Genomic DNA, 20502 nt, shown 5'->3' on the forward strand with positions numbered 1-20502 from the left:
AGAATTATCTTGCAGGAATTTCTCTCATCACCATTTGAACCTGTAACTGGTAAGGGCAATTTAAGGAAAATAGCTAATATAAATGGATACTTTCCAGAGGATGACACTGACTGAAATAAAATGCAGACTCATACAGATCAGGTGCCTTAAAGTTGTCAGGTGAGACTCGTATACTGCATTTTATCATTTCACTCCAATGAAGTGGATCTACATTTGATTCAAACACTGGAATCACTTAAAGTCTATGCAAGGCTTGCTTCATTATTGATCATGATGATATACACATTTCTGCTGTTTCTGTTCTTCTCTGAGTACCCTTGGCTAACCTAAATTTTACGAGGGCAGTTCAATAAGTAATGCAACACATTTTTTTTCTGAAACAGGGGTTGTTTTATTCAGCATTGAAATACACCAGGTTATTCCCCAATCTTTTAGCTACACAACACTATTTTTCAACGTAACCTCCATTCGATGCTACGGCCTTACGCCACCTTGAAATGAGGGCCTGTATGCCTGCACGGTACCATTCCACTGGTCGATGTCAGAGCCAACGTCGTACTGCATCAATAACTTCTTCATCATCCGCGTAGTGCCTCCCACGGATTGTGTCCTTCATTGTTCCAAACATATGGAAATCCAAAAGTGCGAGATCGAGGCTGTAGGGTGCATGAGGAAGAACAGTCCACTGAAGTTTTGTGAGCTCCTCTCGGGTGCGAAGACTTGTGTGAGGTCTTGCGTTGTCATGAAGAAGGAGAAGTTGGTTCAGATTTTTGTGCCTACGAACACACTGAAGTCGTTTCTTCAATTTCTGAAGAGTAGCACAATACACTTCAGAGTTGATCGTTTGACCATGGGGAAGGACATCGAACAGAATAACCCCTTCAGCGTCCCAGAAGACTGTAACCATGACTTTACCGGCTGAGGGTATGGCTTTAAACTTTTTCTTGGTAGGGGAGTGGGTGTGGCGCCACTCTATTGATTGCCATTTTGTTTCAGGTTCAAAGTGATGAACCCATGTTTCATCGCCTGTAACAATCTTTGACAAGAAATTGTCACCCTCAGCCACATGACGAGCAAGCAATTCCGCACAGATGGTTCTCCTTTGCTCTTTATGGTGTTCGGTTAGACAACGAGGGACCCAGCAGGAACAAACCTTTGAATATCCCAACTGGTGAACAATTGTGACAACACTACCAACAGAGACGTCAAGTTGAGCACTGAGTTGTTTGATGGTAATCTGTCGATCATCTCGAACGAGTGTGTTCGCACGCTCCGCCATTGCAGGAGTCACAGCTGTGCACGGCCGGCCCGCATGCGGGAGATCAGACAGTCTTGCTTGACCTTGCGGCGATGATGACACATGCTTTGCCCAACGACTCACCGTGCTTTTGTCCACTGCCAGATCACTGTAGACATTCTGCAAGCGCCTATGAATATCTGAGATGCCCTGGTTTTCCGCCAAAAGAAACTCGATTACTGCCCGTTGTTTGCAACACACATCCGTTACAGACGCCATTTTAACAGCTCCGTACAGCACTGCCACCTGTCGGAAGTCAATGAAACTATACGAGACGAAGCAGGAATGTTTGAAAATATTTCACAAGAAATTTCCGGTTTTTTCAACCAAAATTGGCCGAGAAAAAAAATGTGTTGCATTACTTATTGAACCGCCCTCGTATATATTCTTCATCATTACTGCTTCTTATTGACAGTACAGATGAAAATTCATTTTTGACTGAGTGTGTGAACATATAGTAGAGAGAATATTTGCCAATGTATACTGTGTGAAGTGAAAAAATCCTAAGCTAAGTTTGGTTAATAATCCTTTCCTCCAGTAATTTGACATCTGCAGTCAGCAAATCATTATTAGACTAGTCAGTTTTAAAACACTGTAGATAGGTAATGTTTCTTTTAGTCAGAAGAATTTTTTTTTTTAATTTACTTTTAAACAGAACCAATATTATGCATAGTTTCTAATAAAGGCATTTTTAAATTTAATGTCTACTTACCATATTTTCATAGTTTATGTAGTTATTAACATACATTATATTGAACATCCAGTGTTGTTTACACATTTTTGAGTTGTAACCGACTTGAGTATTCCACTCAGGCCCAGAACCAAAATATGGTAACAGACATGCATATACTGCAAGCACCACTGCATATGCTGGTGTTAACCTGGTGATGAATATTACAACATTCTATAAGTTTACTAACAATGCAAAAAACTTTACATTTCCTGAATTTAAAAAGTTTCAGTGTAAGGTATAAGATCACATAAAATTTAGATCAAATCTTTCATGGCCATGATGATGAGTGAGGCATATTATTTAAAGAGAGGCTAATGGCTATCTTTCTAAAAATCAAATCTTTAAATGGTAATAATGATGGGTGGGGTATATTATTTAAAAAAAAGGCTAATGGCTATCTTTCCAAATGACTTCCATTGGCAACTTACAGAAAACCCTTTACTTTCAACAGTCAACTCTCAATAAACAGATAAGGATAGGTTAAAAATTCAAGAGTTTAGAAGTGCAAAAAGGAAATAGATGAGACAGAAACAAGAAGCACAGATGACAAAGATGGAAGGTCACAAAGCAAAACTTCAAGTGAAGCAAGTAGTATAGAAGGGGCAACTATGCAAAAGAAAAGACAGCAACGAAAGTCAGAAGGTATAAAAGTCTGTAATAAAGGAAAATAAATAGGGACATAATTAGAATCATTAACTAAATCTATTTAAATTATTTTGTTATTTCTTACAAATATGCTTTCTTATAGTAAGAAATCATGTGACACCAAAGGTCAAGCATATGGGCTTGACCTCAAGGTGAAATAGACCTTATCTTCGCTTGAATTGCCCCAAACTTAGACATACATTCATGAAAGTGTACATTTTTAGTAATGTCTTTCATCAGTAGATTGTTTATAAATTCCTGGAACTATTTCAACACTTTTCTGACAGAGATTCTCTCTGGATAAAGACAGGGTCCCTGTGTTAACATTGATAGTTTAAAGTAGTTCTTAGAAAAATATATATCAGTGCAGATATGCACACACATGAACGTTATTCCATTATATCAATCATTTTTCAAACTAAAGTAACATCAAGAAATACTAATTCAATTACAGTTTTATAGCACATTGAAGCTAAGTGATTCATGATATCCACAGCAGGTGCTGAATCCAACTGAAATTGCTACAACTCTACAAAGTTCCAGGAACAATTAAAAAAGGGGTAGTGCAGAAACAGAATCCACAGTTGAATTAGCTCCTCTCAATCAAAAATTATTGCTTATCCCTTGACCAAACAAATGACACCAGTGATGAGAAAGGAGCAAAAATCTAGCCTCTGTAGCTATATACCAGTTTTGTTGAAAAAATAATTAAAGAGATTTAAAAAAATAATAGATAATTGAAAAGCAGTAACTCATCTGGCTATGATGCCATTTCAACAAAAATACTAAATTGTGTGCTTATGTGATAGGACAATCTTTGCATCAATGATGCAAGGTGCAGTTTCTAAAAGATTAAAGTAGTTCCAATTTATAAAGATGGAGATAAGCAAATCACCTTTAATAATGAACCCATCTACCTTTCCCATGTTCTCATAAATGTTTGAGATGTAGCTTACAAATATACCAAACCATTTCTTCTCTCACAATACATGATCAGTATGGCTTCTGTAATGGCTTTTCTATAGATAGAGCAACATATGATCCCACAAACTCAGTTCTGGTTTAAGTCAAGATGAAAAATTGCCATTTGGAATTTTATGTGACCTTGTTTGTGTAGGTCAGAAAATTTTATTAATAAAATGCATAGATGGAGTCATATCTTAACAACATAAAACATATGATCACATTAATAAATGTTACCATAATAATAAAACTTAATTCAGAATGGGGAATCATTGAAATAAATATGGTATCCTACAATGCTCATCACTTGGTACACTCCTATTCGTGGCCCTGCATAAACGATTTATCAAAGCTATTGGAGGGCTCTTCATAAGATGTGATGTTTGCTGATAGCACAATTATACTGATAAAGAACCCAAATGCACCCATACCAGACAGAGCCACTAGAATAGTGTAACGGGCTTAAAACTTCTTCATAGGCAGCAGTTTAACTCCTGAAAAACTTATGTTATGGCTTATGAGACTAATAAAAATTACTTACAGGTCCCAGAAGTGAATATCAGTGGGTACACATTAAATGGAAGTCTATGTGCAAAGTTTCTCTTCATCAAGATGAATAACAATGTAACAATGTATGTCGATAAATTATTTGAACAGCTCAATTTCAGTTGCTTTGAATTTCAAAATCTCTCTCATTATCTTCACCTGCAGCTAAGGTTTCTGGCATACTTAGTGTTGTGTCTAGACAAGACAGCCTAGACACAATGAGAGGAAGCCAAAAGGCACGCGTCAACTCACGCAGGCTAGAGATAGATCTGAAACAGGATACGTAATGAATGCTATAAAGAAAAGTACGTAGCTTCTGGAATACTTAACTTTAATCCATCATTGTGGTACATCGTTCTTGATGATACAAGTGAGACTCTGTAGATACATGCAATGTTACTAACGGCGCCTTGCTAGGTCATAGGCATTGACTTAGCTGAAGGCTATTCTAACTATCTGCTCTGCAAATGAGCGAGGCTTCGTCAGTGTGCATCGCTAGCTACGTCGTCCGTACAACTGGGGCGAGTGCTTGTACGTCTCTCTAGACCTGCCGTGTGGTGGCGCTCGGTCTGCTATCACTGAAAGTGACCACACGCGGGTCCGACATGTACTAATGGACCGCGGCCGATTTAAAGCTACCACCTAGCAAGTGTGGTGTCTGGCGGTGACACCACACTTAGCACATTATCACACAATAAGTTCTGTGGCATTATCTACTGGGAGAGTGTAGCACACATCAGAAAAGTATTTATTCTGGAAAAGCTGTAATGTGGGAACTGGCATTCTTACTTCTACTACATGCACAGTCACAGGTAATGTCAGACTGTAATATGTTTTGAATTATAGTATGTTATGAAGGTAATGTATTTTCATAAGAATTGATTCTGTAACATCTTTTCACTTCATTTTCATGAAGAATGGGTGAGTGGCATAGCCACATGAGTTTATGATACTAAGATGAGCTTGAAGACACTGCACAGTCATGGTTCTTTTATTATATACAGAAGTTTTGTTATTCTTTTTCTTCAAAGAAGAATATTTGAAAAAAGTTTATGTTAAGATGCAGTGCTGAAAAAATGTAATATTATTGGTAGCACTGGGAACTGATTTAAAAAAGATGAAAGATGGAAAAGTAGAGTACAAGGAGATTTTGTAGGAGCAAGTTTTTGCAGTAGACATTGTTTATGTGTTTACATTTATCTCACTGTGTTCTATTCTTGTTAGCTTTAGGGCTAGGCTCCAGTTTCTGGGATTTTGGGACAATATTTGTCCCAGAGAGAAGGTGGACAATGAAGACTATTGTCTTATTTGAAAGGGGTGTGCTAAGGCCTCTCTGCTAGCCTCTATCTACACTCACAACCCCCCACCCCACCCTGTCACAGAGACCCTAACTCACTTACCCTGCACCCAAAGCCTCTACCCCACACTTGCCTTTCCCTTGAACCATCTCCTTCTCCTGAACTACTCCTGCATATTATCAGGCACAGCGCACAGCTCTGCATGCCTGTGGTAAAAACAAGTTCACCAGTACCACATTTCCCATCCTGTGTTTCTGCAGCCTCTCCTTCATGGTCATAAGCCATCCTTCCCTAAACTATCCTCCTGCTCCCTGCCTTCTGTCTTCCCTCACCTACAACTCCTCATCGAGGTCGAACTGCAGAGCTGGCTCATTGTATTCAGCTGGGACAATGTAGCCATACATAATGTGTGTGGGGTGGGGCCCATGCACTCCATAGCTCAAGAAGAAAAAAGATTCATCTGGAAGCTGGCAAGTTCTGAGTCTTGTTCAATCTTTAATCTAGGCATTAGTCCTATGATTCTCATTGTGAGCAGCTGAGCACTAAGCATAATTAGTTCTTAGCACAAAGGCAAGTTTCAGATTCAAATCTTGGTCTGTTACACAATTTTAATTTGCTAGGAGGTTTCAGCTTTTTTATACTTTATAGAAATACCATGAAATGGTTGCTTCCGTAAATGTATACCTTGACTCGTTCCATGTTCCTCAAGGCTTTCCTTAAAAATTAAAACTATGGAACACATTATGTCAGTGAATGAAAATAAAATGGACAGCAATAATGCCTGCAACTACATTCCTGTATCACTTAAAGTTGTCACTCATATAGAGCCTTAGAACATCATCCGATATTAAAAATTAATGTGTTATTTGTGTGTGAGAAACATTTTTTACAAAACTTGTATTGTCAAATACCTATCAAGCTGAATGAACATAGTAAATTTATGAGGTACAACCAGAAAGTAAGTTCCAATAGAGACAGCATGAGCAGATAGAAATATGCATGCGCAGGAGTAGAGAGGAGTTATGTGGGAATAATGCAGTGCAGTTCAGTCTTCTGATAGCAATAGTTCTCACACAGTACTACAATAATATGGCTGCTCTGATACTATCTCTTGCCAACTGCAAAGTTCATGCACTTACCCAATTTTTGCATGCTCAGAAGTAGTCTCCAGCAGAGATCCACCACCAATTGTGTCACATATATGAACACAACACTATCAGTGACAGTATGGTCTGATAATGGTACAGGCAATTTGCTGAAGGAGGAACCAATATTCATGACAAACACCATAACAGCTGATCATTCATGGTGATACCAGAACTGATGGAAAGAGAGCAGCAAGCAATTTTGCAGAACCTGCCCTTCAAATTCCAGAACTCTCTAGTCAGCTCCCCCCCCCCCCCCCCCCCCCCCCCCCCAATGTCTCACTCACTGTTGCACAAAACTGTTTGCCAATGGCTTGTTTTTCATGAAGTGTATGCAAGATGGGTGTCAAGGCAATTGACAGATAAACATGAAAGCAAATTTCTGGCCACAGCACTGACATTGCTACAGCAATACATGGAAAGGTGACAAGTTTCTCAACAATGTTGTCACTGGGGATGAACCATTGGTGTCACATTCCACACCAGAAACAAAACATTAATCCATGCATTGGTGGCATAGTGGTTCATCTGTGAAGACCAAATTCAAGCAGACAGTCTTTGTCAAAAAACTCCTGTGCACTGTCTGCTGGGATCAATGAGGTGTCCTCCTGTATGAGTTTTCATGGTGAGGGGAGACCATGCCTATAGTATTGACAGACACTAAAAAGTCTGAGGATGGCGATCCAGACCAAGAGACATAGTATGTTGACAAGAGGCATTATGCCTGTGCAGGGCAATGCAAGACCCTATACAGCTAATGATACACACAGTGTGTTGAATCAATTTGGATGGGAAATTTTCACCATCCACCCTACAGCCTCAAACTCGCCCCAAGTAACTTTCATCCCTTCCATCTCATGAATCACTTTCTGGCAGGAAAATGTTTCCATAATAATTCAAAGGTGCAGATGGAAGTGCCTTCATCCCTCTGGACATTGACAGCAGACTCCTATGACATAGGCATACAACTGATGGTGCACCGTTACAGCAAATGCTTCAACACCTGTGATGATTATATTGAGACAGCACAGCCAGTGAATCTATGTAAATATTTTATAAATATTTCTTTTACTTACTGATATTTTTGTTTTCTTTATCAATCACCTGAAGTTACTTTCTGGATGCACCTCATACCATATGAAATAAAGGGAAAAATGACAGGAATACCATAACTGGCTGATGCTTTGTGAAAGTCAGTAGACTTACAGCTGCAGAGTCAAGAACAGCCACCAGAAGCAGCAGCACATGTATGTACAGGGCTATTACAAATGATTGAAGCGATTTCATAAATTCACTGTAGCTCCATTCATTGACATATGGTCGCGACACACTACAGATATGTAGAAAAACTCATAAAGTTTTGTTCGGCTGAAGCCGCACTTCAGGTTTCTGCTGCCAGAGCGCTCAAGAGCGCAATGAGACAAAATGGCGACAGGAGCCGAGAAAGAGTATGTCGTGCTTGAAATGCACTCACATCAGTCAGTCATAACAGTGCAATGACACTTCAGGACGAAGTTCAACAAAGATCCACCAACTGCTAACTCCATTTGGCGATGGTATGCGCAGTTTAAAGCTTCTGGATGCCTCTGTAAGGGGAAATCCATGGGTCGACCTGCAGTGAGCGAAGAAACGGTTGAACGGGTGCGGGCAAGTTTCACGCGTAGCCTGAGGAAGTCAACGAATAAAGCAAGCAGGGAGCTAAATGTACCACAGCCGACGGTTTGGAAAATCTTACAGAAAAGGCTAAAGCAGAAGCCTTACCGTTTACAATTGCTACAAGCCCTAACACCCGATGACAAAGTCAAACGCTTTGAATTTTCGGCACGGTTGCAACAGCTCATGGAAGAGGATGCGTTCAGTGCGAAACTTGTTTTCAGTGATGAAGCAACATTTTTTCTTAATGGTGAAGTGAACAGACACAATGTGCAAATCTGGGCGGCAGAGAATCCTCACACATTTGTGCAGCAAATTTGCAATTCACCAAAAGTTAACGTGTTTTGTGCAATCTCATGGTTTAAAGTTTACGGCCTCTTTTTCCTCTGTGAAAAAAACGTTACAGCACACGTGTATCTGGACATGCTGGAAAATTGGCTCATGCCACAACTGGAGACTGACAGCACCGACTTCATCTTTCAACAGAATGGTGCTCCACCGCACTTCCATCATGATGTTTGGCATTTCTTAAACAGGAGATTGGAAAACCGATGGATCGGTCGTGGTGGAGATCATGATCAGCAATTCATGTCATGGCCTCCACGCTCTCCCGACTTAACCCCATGCGATTTTTTTCTGTGGGGTTATGTGAAAGATTCAGTGTTTAAACCTCCTCTACCAAGAAACGTGCCAGAACTGCGAGCTCGCATCAACGATGCTTTCGAACTCATTGATGGGGACATGCTGCGCCGAGTGGGAGGAACTTGATTATCAGCTTGATGTCTGCCGAATCACTAAAGGGGCACATATCAAACATTTGTGAAAAAACTTTTTGAGTTTTTGTATGTGTGTGCAAAGCATTGTGAAAATATCTCAAATAATAAAGTTATTGTAGAGCTGTGAAATCGCTTCAATCATTTGTAATAACCCTGTACACAGCGTTTAGTCTTTCTATTATGTGCTTCTGTGAGAAGGTGAGTAGCATGTGTATTTTTAAGAGTAAGTAGTGTTTATTATCTTTTTTTTCTAAATTGTTGCATAATTTTTGAGCATTAGTATCATATGTGCTGACTGTGTAACATAATGATAAACAGAAGTAACATAGAAACACTGTTTACATTATTTACATTCTATCTAGCTACTGTGGGTTAGTATTTATTCCTTGTTGTAGAGACAAACATAGGTTAAACTTGGGTAGGGACAGCACATGTAATTTATGGTTGCAGGAACAAAAGGTCACTGTCCACAAACAGTTGGAAGCTGCATTGGCCACAGTCAACAGGCTTTACAGTGTTGACCTGGTCTATCGTGATGTTGAGGCTCCCGGGGCTATAGCATCACCTGAGATGTTGTAGTGCCTTCTGATCTGGCAGATCCACATTCATCTGAGTGTGATTAGAGAACAGTGGTGAGGCTGAGAATCTCAAGGGAGAAGGTGAAAGGGGATACTGGCTGGACAGCAGGTTTAAGGTCTTGCGCAATGCAGAAAGGATGTTTGAGACAGCATGGGACACCACCTCTGTTGGAATAGCGGTCAGCCATCTTTAAAGACCCAGAGAAGTAGACAGGAAGGGTTTGCTGGTGTCTGCAAGATCCAAAATTAGAAGGCTGACGGAGACCCTTAGGGAAATAACAGGGATGTCAAGAGGGAAGGCCAGTTTCCACTCTGTATGCTTGCCAGCGATCTCATCCAATATTTAGTGGAGACTCTACTGGTGGTTATGTAGCACACTTGGTATACGTGCTTGCAAATTGTGACTCAAGTCAACACTAATGACACTTGCCACCTGTGTTCAAAGTCCACCCTTAGTTCCTACACATGGCTGGCTGCATTGGTGAAGACAGGTAGCTAACATCATACATGGGCTGGAATCTGTGCTACCATTTTGCAGCATTGTTCCCACAAAATATCATCTCACTCTGGTTTGAACCACATAGAAGGCTTGAACCAGGGACTCAGTGATTCTGTGAATCTTGTATGCTGATTTCCAACTGCTATTATCATACGGAGAATCGTAACCCCCATCCCCTCTCTACACAGGCCAGGCATGCACTACACACAGGAAGCTATTGCGAGGGTAGTTGAGCACTGGTGGCATGCAGATGCGGGTTTGTTAGGGCAAAGAAATCTCTCTAAATAAATTTTTACATGGTCAAGATCACAGTCAAAACTTGTTTTTTATTGGACAGTTTTGACAGGTAAGAATGTCATCTTCAGATCTTTAAAAAAATTTTAGTTGCACATCACATTCCACTGAGCATTCATTACTCATGTCATTTTTAAATTTTAGTGGAGAGAATATTGCACATTCCACACAGGCTTGTCAAAAATAAAATTACAAACAGGTAAAATATATATATATGAGTAAAATATATACAGCTAAAATGCACCTTGTGGAACTTGGAATGTCTACATATGTAGCATTCTTTTGATGCCTATCAATTGTTAAAATCCATAATATACAGTAAAATTACACATTTATGCCAATGTTTACATCCACTCCTTTGTAAGAGGTATGGTAACTTAATTTCTAACTTTTAATCAAACATAAGTTTTTGCCTTTTTCAGGTCTTTTTGTCTCTTGGTTGTCACTGACTAAACATTTCTAACCATAGATGAAATATGCTTCTCTTTTTACTCGCTGAAAACTTGTACTTACTGATATTTATAAGATGCAGTTGTGCTGTGACAACTTCAGTGGGGGCATATGTGTACTGAACTCAATATTGCATTGGCACTAATTGTATCATACCTAAACAATAGGAAACAGTTTGTCTCTGTCAGAAACAGCACTCACAGTTGCAAGATAAAACAGGAGTCCCAGAAGGGTCTGTCCTTGGACCCTTCTTTATTATAATTCCTGTCCGTAATTTACCCCACTGTGAACCTAACTTTGTTATTTGTTATGCTGATGAAACGACTTTACTAGCTCAGCATGAGAAAACATTAGTTCTGCAAGATATGATGCAAGATGGCAGGGAAACAGCACTAAATTGGTTCTTACCAAATATACTGCTTCACAACCCCGATAACCAGTAGATTATACTAGGATTTTCAAAAGAGCTACAGTTGAAAGCAGTTAAAATTCTAGGAATTCATACAAACTCTAAGTTAATTTGGGAAACACACATCAACCATATCGGTACAACATTATCTTAAGCCAACTATATAATGCAGAAACTGAGAGGCTTAATAACAAAAGAACATTTAAGAGTAATTTATTTTGGACTCTTCAGTCACATGTAGGGTATGGCCTGCTGATATGGGGGCATTATCCTCACATCAGTGGAATTCTAATAATTCAGAAGAATGTGGTACTGGTAATGACCAATGCTGGTAGATTAGGGCACTGCTGGCCACTATTCATGCAGCTCAAAGTCTACTTTTTTTCTTTTACAGCAAAATCTACACCTGTTTTGTCTGAAGCATTTTCTTTGTTTTTCCGCAGATGGCATTGTAATCGGAGGAACAGAAATGGTTACACAATCGTAATTTACAACATGCTTCTGAGCAGCCCTTGAATATCCAATGGCACATGGAACCCCACCGCCATGCTGCAAGAGTGGGATAAGTCAGTATTTCGTAACTTCTAATTGGAAACCTCATTCGCAATGTTGTATTCTTCCAACATATGAAACAGGGAACTACTCAACATGCCACCATGTCCATGTAGCAAACAATGATGTATCACAACTGGCAGTACACTGCCACCAGAGCTCATGTATTACACAGACATAGAACAGACAGGAACTCTAAACATTACAACACTTGTTCAGTGATTATTGCTTTCAAACCTACCTATCATTAGGAGAACAGACATGCAAGTGGATGATGAATGTTGCAACCACAGAAGAAAAAATTGAAATGATCCTGATTTATGGAGAATGTAGGAGAAATGTGAGGCTGTCGTTGCCTTGTATGATGAGCATTTTCCACAGAACACTCACTCTCACTCTCTCTTTTACATGGTAGTGGAAGCCTTTATGCCTGATGGCAGCGTACAGACTGGCAAAAGGAAATGAAGCAAACATGTTACAGGAGAAGCTAATGAAATATCTGTACTCGTGGCAGTGCACCACAATACATATATAAGCTCCCAGAAATTACAATGCAGTTCTGGTATGTCCTTAGGTAGTATTGTCACATATTGTCAGTAGGTAGTATTGTCATAAGTATCATTCATACCATGTGTCACTGCATCAAGAATTCATGTAGCCAATTTCTATAACCAGGTAGTACTTTGTAAATGGGCATGTCAACAAATGCAAATGAGAGGCTACAACCCTGTCTTCCTCCCTTCCCAACCACTGCTTCCCTTTCATGTCCCTCAACTCTTTATAACTGCCATCTGCTTTCTGTACAAATTGTAAATAGCCTTTCGCTCCCTGTATTTTACCCCTGCCACCTTCAGAATTTGAAAGAGATTATTCCAGTCAACATTGTCAAAAGCTTTCTCTAAGTCTCCAAATGCTAGAAATGTAGGTTTGCCTTTCCTTAATCTAGCTTCTAAGATATGTCATAGGTTCAGTATTGCCTCACGTGTTCCAATATTTCCACGGAATCCAGTCAGAGGAATAAAACATTGTGAGTGAGCCTCACAGCATGGAGGTGGGGTCCCACATGGCACTGGATATTCAAGGGCCACTGATAGCATGTTGTACATTATGATTGTATACCCATTTCTATTCCTTCAATTACAGCATCATCTATGTCGAAACAAAGAAAATGCCTCAGACATTAAAAACTGAGGGTTCCCACTGAAGATTTCTAAGTTGCCCCCCACCATCCACACACAGAGTGGTGTGGGGAGTCATGTGTGGTATCACTGGATGTCCCCCTCTAAGGCAAACAAATTCGAATTACAGCTTTTTTTTGATCCAATATGTAGTTTTTGATTTCAAAATAAGGGAAAACATACACCACCATAACATCAGATGCAAAATAAAATTAGATATACCTTAGCACAGGATGGCAAGAACAGGGAATTCCCATCTAAGCAATGGCTTAAAAATATTTAATAAACTTCCATTGTCTGCTTGGTCAGCTCACATAACTAGCTATAGTAGCAAGCTATTAAACTTCTTATTTATTAATCCTTATGATATAATTGAATTTACGAATATAAAATCAAGTGAAATTAATTTTTAAGGTTTTCATTATGTTACATCATTGACTGTATTTATTTATTATTTTATTGTTTACCTATCATTTCTAGGTTCCATTTAGAATATATAATGCTCATTTAGTTTTAAGGTATTATTGAAAGAAAACATAAAGTGCTATTGATGTAAAATGCCTATTTCACTTCAACTGATCAATGGTAAATAAATAATCCAAATCAGTTGTGTTCTCTTGTTTCTAGAGGTGTCAGCTAGATAGTATTAAACTAACATACCTGAGGAGCCTCTGCAGAATTCCTGTGGCAATCCAAAATCCACCACGTTGTTGCACATCTCTCATGAAATTCATCGCACGAAGCATCCCACTTATCAGAAAGAATGAATCTACATTAATCATACTGTTCAGAAGTGGCATCTTTGGTATGTCACGTGTTGACTGAAAAAGAAAAAATACAGTAAAACACTTCCTGGAACTACAAATATTTGTCTTTTTACTTTTCTTGGAAATTGAACAATTGGTTTATTACTCTTTCTGTGTCACCCTCCTAATGAGTCCTTGGTTAGCAACTGACAATATTATGAAAAGGATAGATGGCTACTCACCCTATAGTTGAAATGCTGAGACACAGAGAGACACAAGAAGAAGACTGCTAAACAATTAAACTTTCAGCCAAAAAACCTTCTTCTGAATAAGACAACGTATACACACATGTTCATGCAAACACAACTCATATATACATGGCCACTGTCTCCACCTGCTGAGATCATACTGCAAGCGACAGCGCATGATAGGAGAAGCAATTTGGGTGGTGGGGGTTAATGAGGAGGCTGAAGCACGGAGGTGGAGAAATTTCAGGATAGGAGTATAGGACGGTAAAGTGTTGCTTGTGGGAGCATACAGGGATATGGGGATGATGTGGAAAAAGGGTAGGGCAGCTAGGAGCAGTTGGGAGTTTAGATGGAATAGCAGTGGGGCAGGGGAGGGAAGCAAAAAAGGAGAGAAATGAAAAGGACTGTGGGTGCATTGGTGGAATAGAAGACTGTGTGCTGGAGTGGGAGCAGGGAAGGGTATAGGTGGGTGATGAACATTGACTAATGAAGGTTGAAGCCAGGAGAGTTATGGGAATGTAGGATATATTGCAGGAGAGTTCCCAACTGCACTGTTCAAAAAAGCTGTTGTTGGTAGGAAGGATCCAGAGGGCATAGGCTATGAAGCAGTCACTGAAATGAAGAACATTGTGTTGGGCACTGTGCTTAGCAACCGGGTGGTCCAGCTGTTTCTTGGCCACAGTTTGTTAGTATTCATTCATGTGGACAAACAGCTTGTTGATTGTCGAGCCCATGTAGAACACATCATGATGGTTGCAGCTTAGCTTGTAGATCACATCAGTTGTTTCACAAGTAGCCCTGCCTTTGATGGGATAGATTATGCTTGTGACATCACTGGTTTGGAGAAGGTGGTGGTGGTGGATGGATGTATGGGACAAGTCTTGCATCTAGGTCTGTTACAGGGATACGAGTTAACCTTACATCCCTAAAAAGAACTGCAATTGACCACCTAAAAGCTTATCCCAACCTTATAATCCTACCTGCTGACAAAAGCTCCATCACTGTTGTTTTGAACCACAAGGATTACCTGGTAGAAGGATTTCACCAGCTGTCAGATTCATCCTGCCACAGTGACCCCATTCCACAAATCCAGCAGGATTTCCAGTCTTTTCTCAAATCCTTAGGCCCATTCCAGAACCTCTTCCCAGATTCTCTCTCTCTCTCTCTCTCTCTCTCTCTCTCCCAATTACTCAGCATGCCCCTTTGTGGCCAGTTATTGTGCCTCCACTGAGAGAATCTCTGTTCTTGTAGAAAAACACCTTCAGCCTATTACCCACAACCTACCATTCTATATAAAAGACAGAAGCCATTGCCTCCACAAGTTCTCCACAGTTCCTGTTTCTTTCCCACATGTTGTCCTGCTCATCACTATTGATGCCATCTCCATTTGCACTAACATCCCTAATGCCCATGGCCTTGCTGCTATTGAACACTACCTCTCCTAAGATCCCTTGATGGATTGCAAACCTACAATCTCATTCCTGGTCACCATGACCAACTATATCGTCACCCACAATTACGGCTCCTTTGATGGTATCACCTACAAACAAATCTAAGATATAGCAATAGACACCCATATGGCTTTGTCCTTTGCCAACCTATTTATGGGCCATCAGAGAAACCCTTCATAACATATATAATCCCAAACCCCTCACCTGGTTCTGATTCACTGATGACATCTTTGTGATCTGGATTGAGGGTGATGGCACCCTACCCACATTGCTCCAGAACTCAACATCATCTCCCCATTCACTTCACCTTGTCATCCTCATCCCAAAAAGCCACCTACCTCAATGTTGACCTCAACCTCAAAGATAGCTACACCAGTACCTCCATCCATATTGAACCTCCCAAACACTAGCAATAGCTCCACTTCAAGAGCTGCCATGCTTTCCACACCAAGAGGTCCCTTCCACACAGTGTAGCCACCCATGACCATCACATCTGTAGTGATGAGCAGCTCCTCTCAAAATACACTAAGAATCTCACTGAGGCCTTCACAGACCATAATTAACCTCCCAACCCTGTCCAGAAACAGATTTCCCATGCCTTACTCTCCAGTCATCCACTACCTCCCAAAGTCTCACTGTCCAGTCAAAGAGGAACATTTCCCTCATGTCTTAGTACCACACAGGACTGGAGCAACTGAAATACATTCTCTGCTAGGTTTTAGACTACCTCTCGTCATGTCCTAAAATGAGGAGTATATGACCCATTATCCTTCCCACCCCTCCCACAAAGATATTCGAGTTTGTACTGAACTTACGTAATATTCTTCTCCATCCACATTCAAGGCCTGCTCCCAACACCTTGCCTCATGGCTCATATTCCTGTAATAGATCTAGATGCAAAGTCTGTGCCATACGTCTTCCCACCACCCCCAACTACTTCAGTCCAGTCACAAGCATCACCTATCCCAACAAATGCAGGGCTACCTGTGAAACCACTCATGTGTCCTACAAGCTTAACTGCAAACCCTGTGCTGTGTTCTGCATAGGCATGACAAGCACCAAGCTGTCTGTCTCAGGGTGTATAAGTGGACAAGGAAAAAAAATTCCTGGATTTTTCCTGGATCTCCCGGTTAAAAATACACTTTCTCCTGGGTGAAAATACACTTTTTCTGTATTAAGTGACAGTACACTTTTCCTCAGAACTGTTAAACTTATGAATCATTTGAATGGTTATGGTTTTACACAGTGGCTTAGGATTTCCCAGCACTTTAGAAAACAAAACTCATAGGAAAAAAACACATTTTGGAAAGTTATTTGATGTGCAGCAACATGTACACTGAAAATTTTCATATTGCGAAAGCATAAATTCACATTCCACCAAACACCACATGTTACTCCCTTAAGCATTGAAATCAGTGGAGACTTCAATCATCCAACTATAAACTGGGAAAAATATAATTTTGTTAGTGGTGGACATGATAAGACATCCTGTGAAAATTCACTAAATACTGTCTCTGAAAACTATCTAGAACAGATAGTTAGGAACACCACTCATGTTGGAAATATCTTGAATTTAATGGCAACAAACGGGCCTGACCTCTTTGAGGATGTCCACATTGAAACTGGCATCAGTGACCATGATGCTGTTGTGAGAACAATGATTACCAAAGTACAGAGGACAACTAAACCAAGCAGTATATATATATATATATATATATATATATGTCATATCTCTTTGAGAAACTTGAAACTTTCAGCACAGGCCAGGAGCATGGAGAGGAACTACGGGTCAAGTTTAAAAGAATAGTTGACCACGCACTGGGTAGATATGTATCTCATAGAAAGTTCATAATGGAAGAAACCTTCCATGGTATACAGTCACTCTAAAGAAACTTCTAAAGAAACAGAGAATACTGCTTAGTAGGTTAAAACAAAGTGCAGTCATGTAGATACAGATATGCTGAATGAAATGTGTTTGGCTGTCAAGAAAGCAACATGTGATGCCTTCAATGACTGCCATAGCAGAATATTGTCAAATGACATTTCACAAAATTCAAATCAATTCTGGTCATATGTAAAGGCTGTTTGTGGCACCAAAGTTAGTGACCAGTGCCTAGTGAGTGAGACAAGAACTGAAATTCAGAGTAGCAAAGCAAAAGCTGAAATGCTTAACTCCATTTCCTAGTGTTCCTTTACATAGCAAAACCCAGGAGAATTACCCCAATTTAATCCTTGTATCACTGAAAAGATGAATGAAATAAGTATTAGTGTCAGGGGTTTTTAGAAACAGCTGAAATTGTTAAAACTGAACAAAGATCCAGATCCTGATGGAGTCCCTGTCAGATTCTATACTGAATTTGTGGCTGGTTATCCCCTCTTCTCACTATAATTTATTGTAGATCCCTCAATCAAAAAACTGTGCCCAGTTGTTGGAAAAAGATACAGGTCACACACATCTACAAGAAGGGTAGTAGAAGTGATCCACAAAACTACCATCCAGTACCCTTGACACTGATTTACTGTATAATCTTAGAACATAATCTGAGCTCAAACATAATGAACTATTTTGAACAGAATTACCGCCTCAAATGCCAACCTGCATGGTTTCTGAGAACATCGATCATGTGAAACCCAACTCACACTTTTCTCACATGACATACTGAAAGCTTTGGATCAAGGCAACCAAGTAGATGCAGTGTTTCTTGATTTCCTAAAAGCATTTGACTCAGTACTGGATCTACACTTATTATCAAAAGTGCAATCATATGGGATATCAAGTGAAATTTTTGACTGGACTGAGGACTTTTTGTTAGGGAGAACACAGTATGTTATCTTCGATGAAGAGTCATCACCAGATGTAGAAGTAACTTCGGGTGCACCAGAGGTAAGTGTGTTGGGCTTATTCCTGTTCATGTTGTATATTAATGACCTTGCGGACAATATTAATAGTAGAATCCGGAATTTTGCACATGATGCAGTAATCTATAATGAAGTACTATCTGAGAGCAGTTACATAACTATTCTGTCAGATTCTGATAAGATTTCAACATGGTACAGAGACTGTCATCTTGCTCAAACTTTTCAGAAACGTAAAATTTTGCACTTCAAAAAGTAAAAACAATGTAGTAGTCTATGACTATAATATCAGTGAGCCACTGTTCAAATCAGCCAACTCACACAGATACCTGGGTGTAACACTTTGTAGGATACAGAATGGAATGATCATACAGGTTCAGTCATGGATAAAGCAGGTAATAGAGTTTGGGTTATTGGTAGAATACTGGGGAAGTGCTATCAATCCACAAAAGAGATTGCTTACAAATTACTCATGTGACACATCAAAAAACATTGGTCAAGCGTGAGGGACCCATATCAGATAGGACAAACAGGGGATATTGAACATATACAGAGAAGGGCAGCATGAATGGTCATAGGTTTGTTTAATCTGTGGGAGAGTGTCACATAGATATTGAAGGAACTGAGACTCTTGAAGACAGACTTAAACTATTCCAAGAAAGTCTATTAACAAAGTTTCAAGAACCGGATTTAAATGATTACTCTAAGGGTATACTACAACCCCCTATGTATTGCTTACACAGCGATCATGAAGATAATATTAGAATATTTACTGTGTGCACAGAGGCATTCGAACATTCTTCCTGTGCTCCATACATGAATGGCACAGAAGAAACCCTAACATCTAGTATAATGGGACATTCCCTATGCCATGCTGCTCACAGTGGTTTGCAGAGTATTTTTGTATATGTAGATGTAGAAGTTGCAAACACACTGCCTGAAGAGAAAGCTCTACCTAATTCTGGTTAACAGCTGTAGACAAGAGTAGAACCACATGGTCACAAATATTGTGAAACCCTCCAGTTTGTAGAAATGAAAAGCAAAACACACATACTACCCCCTTAAGTAATCATAAATGGATGCCTATGTTCCAATAAATTAAGATTCAGTGTTGACTCTTCTTAATGCTTTATGAGGACATATATTTTAGCATCCATCATGTGTTGAAGACTTTCTCTCACTTATTACTTTTATGTTAGTTGTCTTAAGATCAGATATATTATAATTATACTACCAAATGTAGCTCACATTCACAATAGTCATAATTACAAGTTTCATACCTCAAGAAGAATAACTTTATTGACCCATGGTTCCTGTGACATCTGGAGAATTTTATGGGTCATAATGACCCACAGAGCACTGAAAGCACGGATACCATCAATGCACGCAATGGAACTATTTGTGCGATGATTGTTCCAGAGATTCTTCCAGCTGCTACACAATGACATTCCTTTTGCTAAGTTAGCAAGTGAGTTAGATGCTGCAATAAAATCAGATCATTAAGTTTCACTAAGATATTGTATTCTACAAAGAGAGAATACTACAGAGAAATGTATAAAGGAGACATACCAAATCTGGATTAATTTTAAAAAATAACAGTGCAAAACACAATCTTTTCAATGATGCTAAGGGATGTGAATTAATTGACACATGATGTACATTTCATGGAATGCAGATAGGGTATAAATTGAAATATAGTTGACATACAAGTAAGAGGGATTGGAAGTTTTACTATGTGTGATGAAGTCAGGTTTTGATTAAAGGAATGGAAAAAGAAGCTGAGAGGATTAATATTTGGGTTTTGTTAGTAGTGTTGCCATTAGAGCCAGAACAGAAGCTCACTGGAGAAGGTGGAAAAGAAAATCAAATGAATCCCATTTGAAGGGAACAATGTGGCATGAGGGAAACTAAAAATCTTAATCAAATGGGTAAAGGGAGATCCAAAAATTGATTCTTACGGATATGAGTCTACTGTCTTAAGCAGCCTCTCACTTGGGTGATACATGAAGCAGAGACAAATAAGAGAGCATAGAGAAATTACTACTTTTGAAACTATCTTTCTTCTTTCTTTTGATAGTGCCTTTGTCCTGCATTCGGCACAGGGTCGGCATGGTTAATGTGGATTTGGTGTGGTTAATTTTTAAGGGGTGGCTGGATGCCCTTCCTGCTGCCATTCACCATCTAT

General features: G+C 39.6%; 1 protein-coding gene across 1 annotated transcript in view; it reads right to left on the minus strand.

Annotated features, from left to right (window-relative positions):
• The window catches only part of LOC124709004 (O-acyltransferase like protein-like), a 192130-nt gene that overhangs the window by 76143 nt on the left and 95485 nt on the right, over nt 1-20502 (minus strand). The window contains exons 7-11 of the mRNA XM_047240637.1: nt 19598-19797; nt 13731-13837; nt 8896-8916; nt 4485-4497; nt 2010-2201 (exon numbers count right to left, since the gene is read on the minus strand). Coding sequence (XP_047096593.1) covers nt 2010-2201; nt 4485-4497; nt 8896-8916; nt 13731-13837; nt 19598-19797 — 533 coding nt within the window. The remainder of the gene's footprint in view (nt 1-2009; nt 2202-4484; nt 4498-8895; nt 8917-13730; nt 13838-19597; nt 19798-20502) is intronic.

Source organism: Schistocerca piceifrons, chromosome 7 (genome assembly GCF_021461385.2).
Source record: "Schistocerca piceifrons isolate TAMUIC-IGC-003096 chromosome 7, iqSchPice1.1, whole genome shotgun sequence".
Lineage (NCBI taxonomy): Eukaryota > Metazoa > Arthropoda > Insecta > Orthoptera > Acrididae > Schistocerca > Schistocerca piceifrons.